The 19,440-nt window shown below is 37.7% G+C and overlaps 1 protein-coding gene across 2 annotated transcripts in view; it reads left to right on the top strand.

Moving 5' to 3' along the window:
• LOC119745520 (ubiquitin-conjugating enzyme E2 Z-like) overlaps window positions 1-15,455 on the top strand; it is a 47,455-nt gene extending 32,000 nt beyond the window's left edge. For both annotated transcript variants that reach the window (XM_038221908.1, XM_038221907.1), the window contains 2 exons: window positions 11,042-11,132; window positions 14,104-15,455. In XM_038221908.1, coding sequence (XP_038077836.1) covers window positions 11,042-11,132; window positions 14,104-14,286 — 274 coding nt within the window. In that variant the 3' untranslated portion in view covers window positions 14,287-15,455. The remainder of the gene's footprint in view (window positions 1-11,041; window positions 11,133-14,103) is intronic.
• Window positions 15,456-19,440: the final 3,985 nt, after the last annotated feature.

The raw sequence follows: 19,440 nt of genomic DNA, 5'->3' as shown, positions 1-19,440 counted from the left end.
ATATAACATTTTGCAAAAAAAATTTGGACTGCACAGTATTTTTAGGTGTTTTGTGTGTCAAAACTTTTCTGCGAACAAAAGTTCCATCTCTTTTCGATTGCACAAAAAATTGCACAGAATGCAGATTTGGTTACCACGTCCCCCATAGCCTTGTGTGTATTTGTCTGCCGTGGTTATCATGGGGAAAAAAAACATTGTCAAATCTTGCTGTGCACCAGACTATTTTGGAATACCAAACTGGATTATTCAGGAGCTCTTTAATCCATCCTTGGCTGTGTAATAATACATGTACATGTAGTCCCCTAGGTCACTTCATCCGAACTTGTTTTTTTGGGCACCCTGTTTAAATTTTATGGTTGTCATATTTTTTTGGCTTTGAAAGAGGGTCGGTTGGTGGGGGGGGGGGGGGGGAATCAGGAAAAAAATCTATGTGGAATGCACATCGTTGTGTCAGTGCAAAAACGTAAATGCCAAGTTTGTGAAAATTCAACTTTTATGAATTTTTATTGAGCTTTATCTAAACGTTATTACCAGAGAGTTTCATTAAAATATATTGCGTCATTATGAGGTAATGGATTAAAGTCATAAGGTCGTATATCGATTACAAACCAGACAGACCATTTATATGCAAAATGTTGTTTGTACAGTCATGTTGATGACACCATTTAAGTTTATATTTGCATTTTCTTGAAACCAAATTATCAGAAAAACAAATTCAATTATATTTTCTAATTTTCGTCTCAAAACGTATGTTGATTTCATTCAATTAAAAGTTCTTTAACTTAAAATCACATCTTAAAACAAAGAGTGAAACGTACATGGTATTAAAAATGTTGCTGAATAAATTACCTTCCTGAGGTTACTTTATCTTTTAATTTAATGTAACTCAATAATTCAGCCGAGCCACTACAACATATTTATGAGTTTTTCTCAAAACAACTCAGAACTGAGTTATGATGTTGTTGCATTCACACAACAATATTATGGCCGAAAAAAATATGCAAATTGTTTAACTTATGAGTGTTTTTTATTCCAGCTTTTATATGAATAAGATGTAATCCATCTTCGGCAATTTCTGGCATATGTTTAAGAAAATGATTAAAATATAAGACCATCCTTGGCAACTTTGGCAATTGTGTAGTTACATGCTCCACTCCTAGATCCTATAAAGACAACTAAAATCCAGTTCATTAGTTCATAAAATCAGTTACTAAACTCACCCAACTAGTTAGCAAAGTCGCAGATAGAGGAAAATATTGTGGGAAATATTTGGGTAACACTGCACTAAAGATGACAAAACACAACAAGAAAATAAATTTGACAAAGAACTCACCACGATGTAATGTGGACCTCGAAACCAACGATAGTCCTACTCTTCAAAAATGCCATAAATAAGGTCCTCAGCATCAAAAAGACTGTTTAAGGTTGCCTATGTCATTTTGGACTGATAAAATTGCCAAACCTTGGCATGAATGTGTTGCAAGTACAGCGGGGAGAGAGGGAGGACATTTTGACCATCTGTGACCTTTTTGCAGCAGGAGGGATAAAAACACCAGTTTGCAAGTTTGTTTTAAATGCAAGGTTGTTCGGTATTTTTAGTTTAAGATACATTTCACATTAAAATAAGCATTCTCAACTGAGGTGTTTGTAAATCAAGAAAAATGATGATTTTGGCCCAAAACGTTGATATAGCGCCCTCTAGTGTTGTCGTAGGATGGCGAAGTTTGTTTGAATGCTTCTATATTGACTCAAACAATATTTGTACCACATTTGAAAGCATTTGAATGCAAAATGTACAAATAATGCCAAAAATACTTTTTTTTTGACAAAAAATTGCAAAAACATAAAAAAGCAAAGCGCCCTCTTGTGGTTGCAGTAGCACAACCAAATGAGTTCAAGTTATTAAGTACCTACCAACCAACATTCTTGCCAAATTTCAGGAAAATAGGCCAAAGCACATGGCTGAAGTTGTAGTGGTCAGAATACCTTCACCTGGGCCCCTGATTTAACTATGCACTTTACCCACAATGCCTTGCATCTAGAGCCATAGACTTGTACATCGTCAGTCTGTTACCACAGGCGTCAGTCTGTTACCATGGTTTATTTCATTAATTACAAAATGGTACATGAATTTTCTTTGTTAATTTTGTTCATAGCTTGATGACTACAGAGAATCCAAAAAAAAAGAAGTTATTCTTACTAATATAAAAGACTAAACAAATATTTTTTAGATATTTCGGTAAGAGACTGACACATGTTTTGGTAAAATTTAAAAGCGGCAGGATTTTGGGTAAAATGCAAAATAAATTCAATTTTGTAATTCTAGGCAATAAAACGCGGCTTTTTGCTTAAAAATTACAAAATTCAAGAAAATGTGTCAAAATTTACTTAATTAATTGGCAAAATATACCTAAAATTGCAATTTATTAAAAGTTCAAAGCTTTTTAACCAATAAGTGTTTTTTTTACCCATTTTCATGTCAATGTTGCATTTGACGTAAAAATGAGCGATTTTTTTGTTGTATTCTGTACCTTATCAGCTTCAAAATGGTAGCCAACATGACCATTTATCATGAAAAACAATTTATGACCCTCAGGATGACATTTTCACAGAATTGCCCTTATCAGCCTAATAATATGATAAAATCATAAGTGAAATTGTTAGTTATAGGTTTTTGACCTTCACAAATTCATTTCTGGTATCGCATTTTTGCTATCATGCTTCAAATGCATGATAGCGGCTAAAATGGTGGCCAATATGGATGCCAAAATGGGGAAAAAAATGGAAAAAGTCATATATCAGCAAATAGTGTGATAAAAGCAACAATTAAATTCATTTTTTGGGATCTCTTTTCTTGCTATCATGCTTCAAAGTCAAAATGGCGGCCAATATGGCGGCAAATATGGCAGCCAATATGGCCGCCTAATTGGTAAAAAAGTGGAAAACGTCAGTTATCAACCAAGTAATGCGATAAGAGCATCAATAACATTCCTTTTTTTTACCCTCGCAAATTCATTTCTGGTATCCTTTTTTGGCTATCATACTTCATATTCAAGATGGCGGCCAGGATGGCCGCCAACATGGCTGCCAAAAGTGTTCAAATGTGAGAAAAATGATGTAATTTATCCAAATAATGCATTAAAACACATTTATTTCCTCTTCATGACAGAAATGAAAAATATTATAGGTATTGATCAAAATATAAAGGCCACTTGATGTGGCAAAACCTTGAAAGCATAGCTTGTATCAGGCATGCCATTACACAAAAACAGACGAATTATAACAGAAAAACAATTACACACATGACATTGTTTACTTCTAAGCAGTTAACAAAGTTATGAAAAATAATAATGGGCTAAGAGTAGGATCGCCACGCATACAAAGTCCAAGTGCAGAGACACATCACATATAAAATATATTACATTACATAAGGTACAATTTAAGTTTGCGTTTATAAATATTATATGACCTTGAACATCTAAGAGAGAATGGTACATTATTCCATAATTGAGGTCCAGAGTACTCAATGTTGTATTGAAAGGCAGATGTTCTATGTTGCGGTATGTGGAAATGTAAGTTAGTAGACACACGAGTGTTATAGTTGTGACGGATGACAACAAAAAGGACTCCTTTGATGACGATTTAAATCTCTATGCCCTTGTATTGTACCAATAGGGCAATTCTCCATGGGAGAGCAAAAAATGTCAAAAATAAATATTTACATATTAAACCTTTTTTTGTACTTTTTCCAGACCTCAATTAAATGGGGAATTCAGCTCAAAAACGAAATTGAAAAAGAAATACATATTTCTGGTAAAAACAGTGATTTCTGCAATTTATGATTAAAAACGTTCAGATTTGGTAAAAAAAAAATTTTTTGTGTATGTATTACTTTCTGAATTATAGGGAAAAGATTTGATTTATTTTATGATGTTACAAGTTACTAACATTACTCAGGGTCATTAAAAAAAAATCTAAAAATCTAAATATATATATATATATATATAGTGTAGGCCTTCATTTAAAAATGTCAAAATTAGCACGTAATTCCGTTACCAAAAAAATGGCAAAAGTTACTTATTTCACAAATTTTCTTGTTTTTTTTCTTCAAATCATGTATGTTGAGAAAAGACCCTACTATAAACATAAATGAAAAATAAAAACTTTAAAATAGTAATTTCTTGGCATTTTTCCAAGTGGTAACGGAATTACGAAACGGTAACGGAATTACGGTAACGGAATTACGCATGCACAAAGTATGCACACTTCCTCCAGATTATGTACATGACATATTAAATAGGAGATTTGCATGTAACCTTGGACAATAACTTTAAATACTAAATTACTTGTTAAATCATTTCCCTCTATAATTTGCTATTATACAATTAAAAATAATTAGGTGTTCCATTGATATTTTTTAATTTAACTTTTTCTTTTTTACTATTTAAAAAATGCTAATAGTTGTTTGGATGCTTTCTGATATTGTACAGTTATCTTTATTCAAAATTCTCCCACTGCGGTATGTGGATAACTTTTTCGTTAAAGGGAATATACAACATTTGCAAACATCGAAAAATAAAACTACCAAGTTTTTACAAAATGCCTTACTAAGATGTTGGTAAATGACAGTCTAAAGCATCCTGTAAAATTATGACACCTGGTGTGGTCATTTTCACAAAAATTGTATTTTTGTATACATTTCCAACGGTGGTCGGCCGACCACCGTTGGAAAACCTAACTATTTTTCAACTACTGCTCCAACTTTACACTCTTTCCAGTCCAAATTGTGTTTGCTATTTGTTACATGTTCATGAACGGGTGCAGGCCAGCTAGTCTGGTTCCCTTACCCTCCAATTTTCCGGCATCTATAAATTGATCCATTTTACCTTTAGTGGAGTCAAGGAACCAGACTACTTGAACAGTTATGTTTTTCTTGGTTTTTCCAGCATTTTCGAACGCAAAACTTCAAACATGTCAGTGTAACAATATTTGATCTATTATACTAACCCCTCAAATAGTTCATTTCTGAAAATTACAGCAAAAGCCAATGATGTACATTCCCTTTAAATATGTGTTGCCAAAGCCGTTGTCTGGTACCCACAGAAAATATATTCCACAACAAGTATATGAAAGTTGAGTACCAGACTGTACTTGTACTTCTACTTGGCATAACTTAACATCTTCCCTTGCTCAGAGATGCCAACCAGTGCAGTTTTATTGTATTTTCCACGATAAACTAGTGAAATACGATAATACAATTGTTCATAGTAAACTTCGATTTTCGGTAAAAAAAAAATATACATTGCTAACAGGCAATGCAGCCATTACCAGACTGCTTTCATTTGACCTTGACCTTTGACCTAAAAAATGAAGCCCAGACATGTTTAGGCCTACATTTACATTTTGATCTGCTAATTTTCACTTAGCTTTCCCCTTGTGGCATTTTATAAACTTCTAAAATTTGTATTGTGATGAGTTTATGTTAAATTCAATGTTAATGTATTGCATTTACCTATTACATGTAAATCTATGGCGTAATTCCGTTACCGCCCAGGCGTAATTCCGTTACCGTGATTAAAATGCAAATTATGAAAAGAGTGATTATTTTTTCAACTTTGTTCTGCATTGTAGTTAACAACACCCCTGAACTCTACAAATAACAGGTAGTGTCCAATTTTAAAATTTCAAAACTTCAGAGAGTTTTATTAATTTATGCGAGAACTCAAATATGCTTGTCCTCCGTCCGTAATTCCGTTACCGATATTAAGCTCCGCCCCTTAAAGGGTAATCTTGTGGGATTGGTTTTTTTTTTAGCGGTCAATCAATTCTACTGGGTCTTGGCTCCCTTTCCATGTTTAGATTAGTTGCCTAGCATAGAACATATTTTCTTGGGAAAGAATAATCCTTGACAAAGTGACAACATTCCGTAATTCCGTTACCAAAGAATTGCCCAATAGCAAACGTGTAGCAAAATGTGCGTTGGGTTTGTACTCTCTAGAAGTTTGGTTCGATAACATTGGGCGTATAAAATATGATGCAAAAATCAAAGGAACCTTTTGACGGATTTCGACAAACTTATGGAAATTTGTGACAATGCTGGCGCGCTGACAGCGCCCTCTGTTGACCAAGAAAAATCTGTGCCTATTACGTCACTAACGAGCTCGAAAACTGTCCTACCCGCGACATCCCGGCCCCTTAAATGAGAATACTAAATTATGATCATTTACTAAAATTACACTGAACTATGTTGCTCCTTTAACTTGAACTATGAACTAGTTTCCGAAACTGTTACTTTAGTAATAACAAACATGAACATTTTAACACTTGGCTATAATACACGGAATATTAAGTGATCCATCATGGGAAAATCAACTGCAAATAGAAAACAACTTGACTTCAGATCTGATAGAAAAAACATGCACATTGTGTATCATCTATTCGGAATTCCACTGTAACTTCCTCTCCAGCAGTAGCAAAATTTCACAAGAATTCAAACATACTGTGCATAATCAAATCCAAACTATTTACAGAGATTAGCAAAATTGTACATGAAATACAAATCACATTACTTAGTGTCTTGAAAATATTTTTTCACAATCAGTAGAATTTCAAGATGAGATCCAATTTGGACAATAATCATATGCAGCAGTAACAACAATTACAACACCATTAAGCAACATTTAATGCAACTTGCATAAAATCTGAAAATCACTTGATTTGACAAACTTAAAGTGGCACTCTGATCTACGTCAAGCATGGATTAAAAAATGTTTTGCAATGTTCTCAAAGATTGCGCAGTCCAACTCAGAAATGTTGCTTGTCCGAGATGACAGAACTGTTTCTCTCTTGACTTGTTCCGGTGCTCCGCAGGCATGGGCGTCAATCCTGGGGGGGGGGGGGGGGGGGGGACAGGGGGACATGTCTCCCCCCCCCCACACTTTTTGAGGGGTGGGGGACACTATCAAATGTCCCCCCCCCCCCCAAAAAAAAAAAAAAAAAAAATTTGAACTTACAAGTGTCTCATTTACAGGGCCCTATTATTTACTACAATGTATCTTTTGCTTAGAAAATACAATGTATTGGCCAAAGTGGTCAGAAATTGCCTCAGATCGAACCACAGAGCATTTAGAATCCAACATTTTTATGCCTTTAGCTGACAAAAACCTCTAAAATTATGTTAAAATTATTATCTTTTGCTAAGAAAATGTTGGTTAAAGAGGTCAGAAATCAGAGCATCTAGAATCATTTTTTTTTGTCGGGGCCCTTAAGCGGGCTCCGAACCACACGCCTTTATGGCTAGCTCAGAATACCGGTAGCTGATTCAATGACTCCAACCTCGAAAACGATGTTCAAATTATTATCTTTTGCTAAGAAAATACTAGTTTGAAAAGCATGAAAGTGGTAAGAAATTGCCTCAGATCACACCACAGAGCATCTAGAATCCAAATTTTTTAGGGGCCCTTAAGCGGGCCCCGAACCCCACGCCGTAAGGGCTTTGCGCTCGTATCAGTCCTGATCGAGGTACGTCCTACCCACTTTTGAGAAGCATTGTGCCCCTGTCCGCAGGTGTGCGATTCAGCATGATACATGTAGGGTGGAGTCTGGCCAAATCAAAAACTCAAAGAAGAGGCGGCGCTAGGCTTGCACCTCTGTCATACTTCAATGCATGACATCATTTACATGTGTAAATTCCACAAATGACACAATGATACTCTCCTCTTGCCTACTCCGTACTCCAAAACTGGTGTAAAGCTCTTCAATATAAAGTTGATACCTCATCTCTCCTTGGCTTCTGCAGACTCCATCAGACATAGCTTGTGGATGGGCCTGACGAGTGTGGTTGACCTTGTCTTTATTTTTGCCGATTGGACCAGCTTGTCTTCACCAGTGTAGATCTCGCCGACTCTCCCCAAGGACCACTGGTTTCTCGGTTGATCCTCAACAATGAGAACGATGTCTCCGACCTCAATGTTCCGTATTGGCTCGTTCCACTTGCCTTGCTGCTGCAGGTAGGGTACATATTCTTGTATCCATCTGTACCAAAAAACATCCACAAGATACTGCACCTGTTGCCACCTTTTACGGCTGAACTGGTCTTGGTTCTGGAATATATCGACTGGCAATGCGCTGTTCTGATGCAACAGCAGAAGATGGTTTGGTGTCAAGGGTTCTGGATCTCTGGCGTCATCAGATACTACTGTAAGTGGGCGTCCATTGATCACTGATTCAACCAAGCACATTATGGTCGAAAGGCTTTTGTCATGCAGAACTTGTTGCTTCATAACAGTGTTCAGAATTTTCCTGACTGTTCGTATCTGTCTCTCCCAGGGTCCTCCCATGTGGGACGCTGCAGGTGGGTTGAATTTCCATCTGATTCCCTTTTGAAGAAGATACTCATGGACCTGCTGCTTGTTCCATCGATTGATCCCTTCCCTCAGCTCACGCTCAGCTCCGACAAAATGTGTGCCATTGTCGCATCTGATAAGTTCTGGTTGACCGCGTCTAGCGATGAATCGCTGCAAGGCATTGAGAAAGGAGTGAGTCTCCATAGAATGCAGAACTTCGAACTGCTCTTATATTGCCAAACAGGTAAAGATACAGCTGAACCTTTTTCTCTTGACTTCGGCCTTGCTTGACCAAAAATGGCCCAAAACAGTCTACTCCGACGTAGTTGAATGGCGTTTTCTCAGGGGTTACTCGGTCTTCTGGTAGATTGGCCATCTTCTGAATGCTGGGTGAAGCTGATCGGCGTTTGTACACAAAACAGTCATGCAACACCTGTCGTACAGTGGTTCTTCCTCCGATCACCCAATACCGCTGTCTCATCAATGACATAACATGCTTTCTCCCTGAGTGACCTGATGCAGCATGAAAGTGTCTCACCAATAGCTTGACGATGTGATTCTTCTTTGGAAGGACCACAGGATGTTTTTCTTGTGTCTGCAGCTTGGAATTCTTCAGTCTCCCTCCGACACACATCACTCCTTCACTGTTCATTTTTGGGTCCAGTCTGTTGAGAGGACTGGATTTCTTCACAGGGTCGGCGGTTGTGTGCAGTGTCTGGGTAGACTTGTCCTTGAACGTGTCTGATGATTGCTTGTTCTGTCTTGTCGAGATCATCTACTGTTTAGTGGCCTCTTCAAGTCATTTGGCACACGTCGATTCTTGTTCTGCAAATACTCTCTTACTCGCAGGATCCATGCTACAGCCTTCTTTAGCCTGTACCACGATGAGTAGTGTTGGAGTAGTTTGTTTGTCGCCTTGTTCTCTTCAGACTCCACAGCAAATATCGGCACTTTCTCCTTGCTTTTCTTAAGCTCTGGATCACTCTGTCTCAGGGGTTGCATAACTTCTGGTTCCTTCGGCCAGTGTTCTTGTGGCATTAGGAGGAACTCTGGTCCTTGTAGCGATCTTGTACTTTTCTTAAGCTCACTGGCTGACATCCCTCTTGATATGTCATCATCTTGATATGTCATCAGGGTTTGACTTTGTGTCTACATAATGCCACTGACTTGGTTCTGATGCATTATGTATGGTGCTATCCTATGGTAGCTATCCATTACAATTTTCACCTTTTGCTTCCAAATTCTGTGCCGTCATCAAACCGAAAGTTTTGTGTTATTAATACCGATACATACACTTATATTTTCCATATTTTCATATATTATTTTACTTCACAATGAACATTTATCCACTCCGAAATAAACCAGTATCCACTTCCCGTTTTTGACTTATGACGTCATCAAGCCAGAAATAGCTTGTATGTGTACAAAGAATGTTTACTGATATTTATCAAACCGTTAAAGATGCATTTTTTAAGCAAAGTACTTGATTGTACTGGAAAGGATTAAATTCTTTATCCTTTGTTCTTAATACATAAACATATTCATAACTTATCTCCGCAGTGTTTAATGACAAAATTGCCTGCCCGACCACTCTGCGTTTATTTGTAACTAAACAAACGCGAACCTCTAGTTATTATTATTTTTATTTAGAATGGGTGGTTGTAATACGTACTGGAGTACAACTCAAGTACACTCAAGTACTCGGCCCGTACTCGACCATCAGTACTCGAAAATGATTGGGACTCGCCCGTACTTGATTCTTTGTACTCGAATTTTGGCAAGGACTCGTTGGTTTGGACTCGGGAACTCGACCCCTGTAGTCGGGAGTACAAATCGAGTAAAATTCTTTTTGTTATCAATTCCATTGCAACCTGGAACTCAAGTCGTTACCAGTGAGACTATATCAGGATTTTCCCCAAGTTTAAATCCTAATAGGATTTTGCTTGGGAAAAATCCCGAAATGATCTCACGTGTAACCGTGCAGCGCTGAGGAAATATAAGAAGCATGGACTTGACTGGCTCCCGATTCACGAATCCTCAGTGCTACAAAAAGCGCATGTTTTGTCCGTTTCCTAGGGAAATCTTGGGAATTTTACACAAATAATATTGTATGTGTTCAAAACGCCTTGCCTTTTCACGTGCATGTCGTGTGTATGCGTACTGCTTACTGAACATCGTTCTAGCTATATTGTCACTTTTTTTACTACTGTGGTCAGAAATGTGTGTACTGTATATGCAATTTTGCAAAGTTTTTTTTTCTTCAAATATTATGCTGTATGTATGGTTGAACCATTCGGCCTTGAATGTACTCGGACTCGGTGCTTTGGACTCGGACTCGTTACAGTGTACTTTGACTCTGCCCTGGACTTGGCCCTTATAGTACTCGGAGAACTTGGTACTCAGCTTTGAGGACTCGACTCCAACACTGTGTAATACCCAGGAATGGAACAAACAAATGAGATGAAAATATGCAGATACATTTGTACATGTACATTTACATGTAGCACCATGAGTTTAAAATTCTCTTTCAAAAAAGAAAGCACATGTTCTGTGCATGTTAAGCATTTTGACTCTATCTTTCAAAGATTTATAACATGTAAAATATGCAAGTACGTAGTAACATGGTGCTCTAATATGTTTTAATATGCTGTTTTAACAAAGTCTCTTTGTGTTTTTCTGTGCATTTAAATATTCAGAGAGGTGATGAAGAAGTCTTTTCCTGAATTTTATGAGTACTACATGAGTACAGTGACTGATAAATCGCATCTTACTGGACAATGCATGCAGGTAACTCAGGTTAACAGTAAAAAAAATTTGCACATGTATGCAAAAAGTGTTTAACATTTTCTTTATCGTCAGAGAAATCAAACTGAATATCTGAATAATTCATTATTCACCCAAACACATCAGCTACAGAAAGCCTACCTCTGAAATAAGTACCCGGTACTGAAAACTGGAAGGGGGAAAACCCTCCATTTTGAGCAAAACAAATAAAGGAACATGACAGACATTTCGCTCGTACCCCCGCCCTGCAAACAGGACGCTGGGATACTCTGATGAATTCACGCTCTGATTGGCTGGATTTTGCGTGACCAGTGACCTGCGCGTCATCAAGGTCATGACTCTGCAAGGTTTGAAACGGCCGTTAAGACTGATTCATTACTCTTTTATTCCAGTTTAGAGATGTTATTTTATTTTTTGAAAAGCGTAATAATGTAGGAAATTCTGTAAAACTTATCTGTGTTGTAAATTTACAATTCCCGTCACTTGCTCAGGCTCCGTTTCGAATCACGAACGGTCGGATTGCATTATGCGACCCTCACAATTGTGTCCACATGGTCCGCAATGAAACAGAAATCACATCTGGTATGGAACGTGTGCATTTCTATGGGAAGTTTTCGGATAGCATTTGCGCATATTGTCTAACTGCGGTTTTGAACAGCTGCAGCCAGATGCTTTATACATAGGTCATATGCCATTTCCTTCACAAGATTCTGTGAAGCTCATCAAAGTATCCCAGCGCCCTGTTTGCAGGGCGGGGAGTACGAGCGAAGACAGACATATCATCGTGTTTATGTTGAAGAGATCTTACAAATGATCAGTGCGCCCTCAATTGAAATATTTTTTAGAGGGAGTTCAATAAGCTGATAAGTCGTGTTTTGCAATGCATATTATCGTACAAATAGGTACGATTGAAGATAGTATTTTGTGCATTCCAGAACCACAAGGTGGGAGTCTGTGACACGTTGTACGTATTTTCATGACCAGTGTATGGTATCAGAAAAGTGACGTGAACATATTTTGCACCGTAAGTCATTGCAAATTTTTGCAAAGTTTTGCCTTTAAGTTTTTTTAGCCTTGGATCGACTCGAGTCGAGTCGAGTCTTCTTGTGAGGGACTCTAGTTGAGTTGAGTCATTTGCTCACAGTGACTCCAGTCGAGTTATTTACCCATATGGACTCGAGCAAGTCCAGTCACCAAAAATTGTGACTCGGGTCGGACTCGAGTCGGATCATTGACTCCAGTTATTACAGTGTTATTACAAGACAGGGCTTGGTTTCGGCAATGCTAAGCTTACCAGAGCGTTCACACGCGGTGCAATAGACGAGATTGGTTGTGGTGCACTTGTAGTGGCCGCATGGAGTTCACCGCGTGAGCACTGTTATACTTTTAATATTCACGCTTTCTATTGGCTCTACTGTGCTACACAGCATGCCCACAAATATATATATATATATATATATATATATATCCAATGAAATCGTCTTCTATCACAATTCACAGTGCTCGATATATATATATATATATAAATAATACATATAAATAATACATATATATATAAATAATAAATTTGATATAAATAATATATATATATAAATAATATATATATATATTATTTATATCAGGCTTCCAGCGGTAAAAATAAATCAGCATATTGTATGCTTTCATAAAAAGTTGACTTGCAATAACATTGTTATTGCAGTCAATCCGGGCATTTTCGCAGGTTCCCGCTTGATCAAGAGCATAGAAAGTCACAGTTGTCAAACCACTCGACAGAGCGTAGCGCGCACGCGTACCGTCGAACACGGAACACGCCGCACGCATGAAGCGTGCAGAAGGCCAGGTATACGCGCACTGTTGTTAACAATTACAGTATACAAATATTGAGTGGCTCAGCGTGGGATGGGAGGAAGATTATCGCAAGGTAAAATCTGGACTTTTCCATTTCACGAGGCGAAGCCGAGTGAAATGGAAAAGTCCAGATTTGACTGAGCGATAATATTCCTCCCATTTCACAATTTAAAGCCACTCAATATTTCATGACGCGGTATTTGTGTGCAAATGCATGCTGGTGTGCGCGTTCAGCGTAGCGCGTATTGTTCCAAAGAGCCAGCGCTACAGCGTTGGGTTCAAACATTTTCGTGAAGGGGTGGTTTGGAAGAGACAAATACATTTTCCTCCAGGTTTGTATTGAAATAAAAGTTCAAATATATCAAATGACAAGGATCTATATGTCAGTTATATAAAACAAATATTGAGTGGCTTTAAATTGTGAAATGGGAGGAATATTATCGCTCGGTAATATCTGGACTTTTCCATTTCACTCGGCTTCGCCTCGTGAAATGGAAAAGTCCAGATTTTACCTTGCGATAATATTCCTCCCATTCCACGCTGAGCCACTCAATATTTGTATAATATTGCACTCGCTATGACAATATTGCACTCGTCTTTGACTCGTGCAATATTGTCATAGCTCGTGCAATATATTCTTGTATCCGCCTCAAAGCCATCCAATATTATAGAATTATATATCATGCAATAAATTCAGAATATGAGCTAATCGAACTTTTATTTGGCATGTTTCTCTTCTGGACAGACTGTTTGGTTCCATAAGGCACTCATTAGCAAAAAGACAAAAAATAGAATACAAGTAGCATCTTACCTTATTTCGAATCACCTGTCTCGATGCCTGCACTTGGAGATGATTTCGCTTCTCTTATTTAGTGTACCTAGATCTGGTTATGTACCTTTCTGCTAAACACAAATTGCATCTCTTGTTTACGTTAGAGTATGGCAGTGTTTTCTTTTTATATATATTATATATATGTCTATTGAAGAAAATAATTCTAACCATTATTAAAGTTTTTGATTGGTCATAACAAAAATGTACAAATTTTAAACATGTTTCACATCATTATTTTGTAATCATTTCAAACACCTAATGTCGATCTCAAATTTTCCCCTGTTGTTATTACAGGACCCGTACGGTGAAAGAAGAGGAAAGTTCCAGTATAATGCGTTAAAAATGAGTCTGGAAAAAATTAAACAGAAGTTGGACGAAGAAGAGTCTTTAAACAAAGCCTCAGAGGCAGACTCCAGTAGTACCTCTGACAATGAAATGGACACATCATCACCTTGTCCGTCAGAAAAAGTTTCTTGATATTTATAATTATGCACTGTAAACTCAGAACAACCAGAAGTCTTTACTATCCAAATTGTCTGTGATGTCTGGGCTGTCAGAAATGTAGCTCTGCTACAAGGTTCATTGCCAGATTCATTGTCCTGATTGCTGCAAGTTACCGACTCGAATGCATAATCGTACCTTTCCAGTAGAGCATTTCAAACTTTTAAGGCAGCAGAAGCAGACTGGTTAAAAAAATAGTCATGCCTAATTGCTCATAACCCCTGATGTTTCTACAATAAGGTAAAGTAATTTGCCCTTTTAGGCATTTTGGTTACAAATTTGTTGCAGTCAAGCATTTGGATGAACAATTAAGGCAAGTGCAACTGCCTTTTTATAAATTTGTCCTTTGGGGTTTGTTTTACTGAAAATGTGAACGAAATGTGAAGTTTTACCTTTTCTCTGTAGTTTTGGAGGACATAATTGCTAAGGAAAGTAATTCCTGTGAATTATGGTTAGTGATGTTACTTGGTTGGGAAAAAGGGTTATTGGCCTAGCCCAGCATCAACTGGCCAGGCTGGACCAACTCATTGTTTACTGAACTATCATGGAAAACTAGTGAGCCAAATTGCTTTAAATAGCTATATTGCGGTCCTACCCAACTCTCCATGCATACGTATTATGCAGGAACAGAACATTGTTCCGTATGGGCTACTCACAATGAGATAATGATTGGTATAACGCATATATGCTCAGTTGCCTGTGCACATAACTTGTAATTTTCAACTGTGAGTGATCAAAGTATAATTATTTGAAAAGAGGAATGACTCTGAGTATAGGTTTTCCCGGACAATTTCGGAAAATATGTACAAGAATTTGTTAAAGAAGCTTTCGCTTTCGTGCGAAATAGACTGAACGTACCAAATCCCTGTTTCTATTTAAGAAATGATAATTCTATTTCCATGAAGTTGCATTCAGTCATAAAAAAATCAGCATACGAATTGAAAAGAGGAATGACTCTGAGTATAGGTTTTCCCGGACAATTTCGGAAAATATGTACAAGAATTTGTTAAAGAAGCTTTCGCTTTCGTGCGAAATAGAATGAACGTTCCAAATCCCTGTTTCTATTTAACAAATGATAATTCTATTTCCATGAAGTTGCATTCAGTCGTAAAAAATCAGCATACGAATTCCCGAATGTGCAATGCATTTCAATATTGACATTTCATTTTAGCGCGAAATCGTATTTTAACGTATGCCTGGTTGAGAATTGGAATTCATTTATGTGTTCACAAAAGTAACATATGAGGAATGTTTGATTGAATGATTAAATTTTGGAATATTCATGATGATTGAGCTTTTAAAACCAAAGTGATGTAGTCTTTCAAAACCTACCAACTATTGTAATAAATCCTATATAAAAACCTAAGATGAACACAATCGTTCTTTTTTTTGCTCAGCATTTGCCACAATCGCATCATATAACCAAGCAATCCAACTGATAAAATTAGAGAGAACTTTAAAAAATACAGAAAGCATTAAAATACAATTAAGACAAAGAAACAACCAAAATATCGCCCGGATCTCATGTAACATGACACGTGATGTTTCCCTTTACTGTCCCAGTAATATGCTTACAAGAATATTTTGATTGATTTAATTTTGGTAAGATTTATAACTTTCTAACAATTCAATTGCCTATTTCAAAACGGCCTTTGTGTACATAAGAACAAACACATTAATGATCAATTAGGCCAACAATACATTGATTAATCAATGAATCAATCAAAGCTGCATCATTATTTGTATAAGTCGTATACTTTATTTAAATTGAATGCAGACTTTGCGAATGTAAATTATGACAAAGTGAAAAAGAATGTACAATTCAGCCCGTGTCACAATAACAAATCGATTTTCTGCGAATTGGATTGCACATTCGTCATAATGGGCAACGCATCCGTCGACCAAAAGCCTAATCACGTATTTGGAATCATTTAAATGAAACATTATGCACATTCATTTATTTGAATGATGCAAAATGAAATCGAATGCTAGTTATTGCCAAAATGAAACCCGGATATACGTCGTTCTCAAAATCAGCGCAAAATTGAATTTATGTTTTACAAATTCAAATGCACATTTTCCAAATTGACGGGGAAACCAATATTTCAGGGCATATAAATAGCAACAATTGCACTAGGCACCCTGATATTTTCACCTTGGTGTGGTGCTTATTCACAGGGTTCAGTTACAGTTGTGAATGGGAGTACTTTGTGGGTGGCACCCCAAAAAGCCACCTGGATGTTATTCATGTTGTTTTTGTTCGTTGTGATGCCTTCATTTTCAGTCAAATTAAATATGGTTTATTTAGACATTTTATTAGACACTTTATTAACATTTTATAGACCACATCCTCACAAAAGGTAACATCATTGTGGCAACATAATGTTGCATGTGACATGAATCACCTCACTGGAGAATCACTGAAGAATTAAACATCTTTTCTGGCCAAAGTACATGTACTAATGTTAAATATGCTGAGATGTTAGAATGACTTCACTGCATGCACTGTGAAATTTCCCCTTATTTTTTGATTGGAATCATTTTAAGTTTAATATCTAAGGTGCGCTTTGCAGGATAACTGCTGAAAGAAATGCTATAGGTAAAATATTTTTGTAAAAACTGAGAGGGTCTGATTATGGTGACACTTGGTTTACACAATATGCCACGAAATGCTTTAATAACTTCATCATTTTGTGTTTTTCTTAGGCATGTTTAAAAGTGTTTTTTCCCGAATACCAATAATATAAGAACCGTACTTTAAATGCATACATTAAACATCTATTCATAAATACCTAAGACAGTTTAGGCATTCCCATTGGTCGAGAGCCCGTCTCGTAAACGGATGATAAAGACATGGCTAGCTGGTCTTAAACACCAGTGTCACATGAAAGTTGGACTCCCATGAAATCCGGTGCCTTTTAACGTTCCATTGTTTGAACGTTCAAATTCCCCACTTATGCATGCGCAATACTACCAGTGAATCATTATTTCATAGTCCGATATTCACACCACTGATCTGTCAGTAATTCACACTACACAAGCCCAGCTGCGTTTTGCGCGACATCGCGCAGTACGCGCGACCATGGAGGTGGAGTGCGCGACGCGCACGCAATTGTGGAGGGGCATTCCATATTATAGTCAGAGGGGTGTTTCGTAAAACATGAAGTAAAATTGTTGAAAAAAATGGTTAACAACGTCTAGTTTTTTACTTATTTTGATTTTTGGACCGAAAAGATTGGGTCTTTTGACCAAAAAGGTATTTATGAAAGGAAATAAATATGTGTTCCGTCGGTATTAAACACTCTGTTTAAAACCGGTGTGAGTCTGGAATTATCACCCATCCAGACTCACACCGGTTTTAAACGGAGTGTTATAATCTCTACTATAATTCCAGGAATCTATCTCTATCTGTCTGTCTGTCTGTCTGTCGGGCTGTCTGTCTGTCTGTCGGGCTGTCTGTCTGTCTGTATTTCGATTATCTCCAGAACCGGGCACCGTATGAAGTTAAAAATCGGCGGGTGTATTGCACCAGAATGTGCAGTGCCAAGATTGAAGTTGTTTTGATGAGCGGTTCTCCAAAAAGCTGCAAAAAAGGAACATTTTGGGGGGCAAACGTGGCAGATTATTGCCTAAAACACGCACATGTTCAATTGTTTACGTCATGTTTGAGCTAAACCGCGCGTGATCAGTATGACGCAACAATGGAAAAAGGACGGGCACATGCATTGTAGGGTGATACCATTGTCCAGTATGGGTGAATAGCACTGCATATAACCATAGAGCTAGGACCCACCATGTTTCCGTGTGTACGCGTACGTGAGTACGCGTACGTCAGTGGCTGCACGGGTACATTTTGTAGTCGACTGAGCAACAATCACTGCAGGCGGCCGACTGAGCAAAGTCTTACTGTAGGGCAATACCATTGTCCAGTACGGGTAAATATCAGTGCTAGGGGATGACGATGTGTAGAAAGTGTGCGTTTAACCTGTAAGTGTGCGTTCAACCATGGAGCTAGGCGAAAACAACACCAGTGAATCGTGCGCGTTGTTTGAATGAGCAGTTCTCTGCCCCTTCCGAACAGGCAAATTTTCAACTCGCCCTGCGCTAGTCTATACTAAAATTCCAGGAATCTGTGTGTGGGGGTGAGCTTGTCTTACATACGCAGTGTGGACTTCCGAACAAAAGACGTCCACATAATGTAGGTAGCAGCGACGAAGTGTGGACTTGCCCACGTCCACACAGTGTTTCCCCATTTCTGGAAAACAGGTTTAGAGGCATTTTTGGGTTAGGTTTATCTGTAGCAGAATGAAGAGAAACACTAAAGGGAATCATTGAAAAAAAATTGGGTTGTAAGAGTTTTCACAGTTTGAGAAAAATGAGTTTTTCCACTGGTGTTCCTTAACTACACGAAAAGAAAGGAAAGTCCACACTAGGTATGTGAAACAAGTCTGTGTGTGTGTGTTGGCGGGTGTGCTGGAATTTACTACCTTACGGAGACATGAACACAATAGGGAACAAAAGATTGTATACGTCTCCAGAAGAACATTTCTATAGATGAATACGTCTCCACAAGAATTTCACGAAATAGATATATGGATTTTACTCAAAAACTAGGAATTTCCAAGGTAGGTTGATCCGTCGCAAATGGAAGAGTTTTAGAAAAGGGATATTTAGTCCAAATTTCAGCCCAGGAAATTAATTCTGTTTAAAATAAGAGCATTTTGAAACTTCAATTTCAAACTCGAAAACTTTACTACACGAGAACAAAGAAATGTCTCCACAGGAATACAAATTCCAGAATGGGTGTGTGTGTGTGTGTGTGTGGGTGTCTGTCTGTACGCCGATTATCTCCAGAACCGGGCACCGTATGAAGTTGAAAATCGGCGGGTGTATTGCTCGGAACAACAGAATGTGCAGTGTCAAGTTTCAAGTTGTTTGGACGAGCGGTTCTCGAAAAAAAAGCTGCAAAAAAGTACTATTTTCTGAGGCAAACGTGCCAGTATAATAGCCTAGACATGCACGTGCATTGTAGGGCGACACCGTGGTCCAGTAAGGGTGAATATATACATTGCATACCATCATAGTGACCGTTTTAGCCGATTTTCGGCTTTGGCAGATTTTTTGCTAAAA

Source organism: Patiria miniata, unplaced genomic scaffold (genome assembly GCF_015706575.1).
Source record: "Patiria miniata isolate m_02_andy unplaced genomic scaffold, ASM1570657v1 HiC_scaffold_7, whole genome shotgun sequence".
Lineage (NCBI taxonomy): Eukaryota > Metazoa > Echinodermata > Asteroidea > Valvatida > Asterinidae > Patiria > Patiria miniata.
This window is presented reverse-complemented; position numbering and strand designations above follow the sequence as displayed.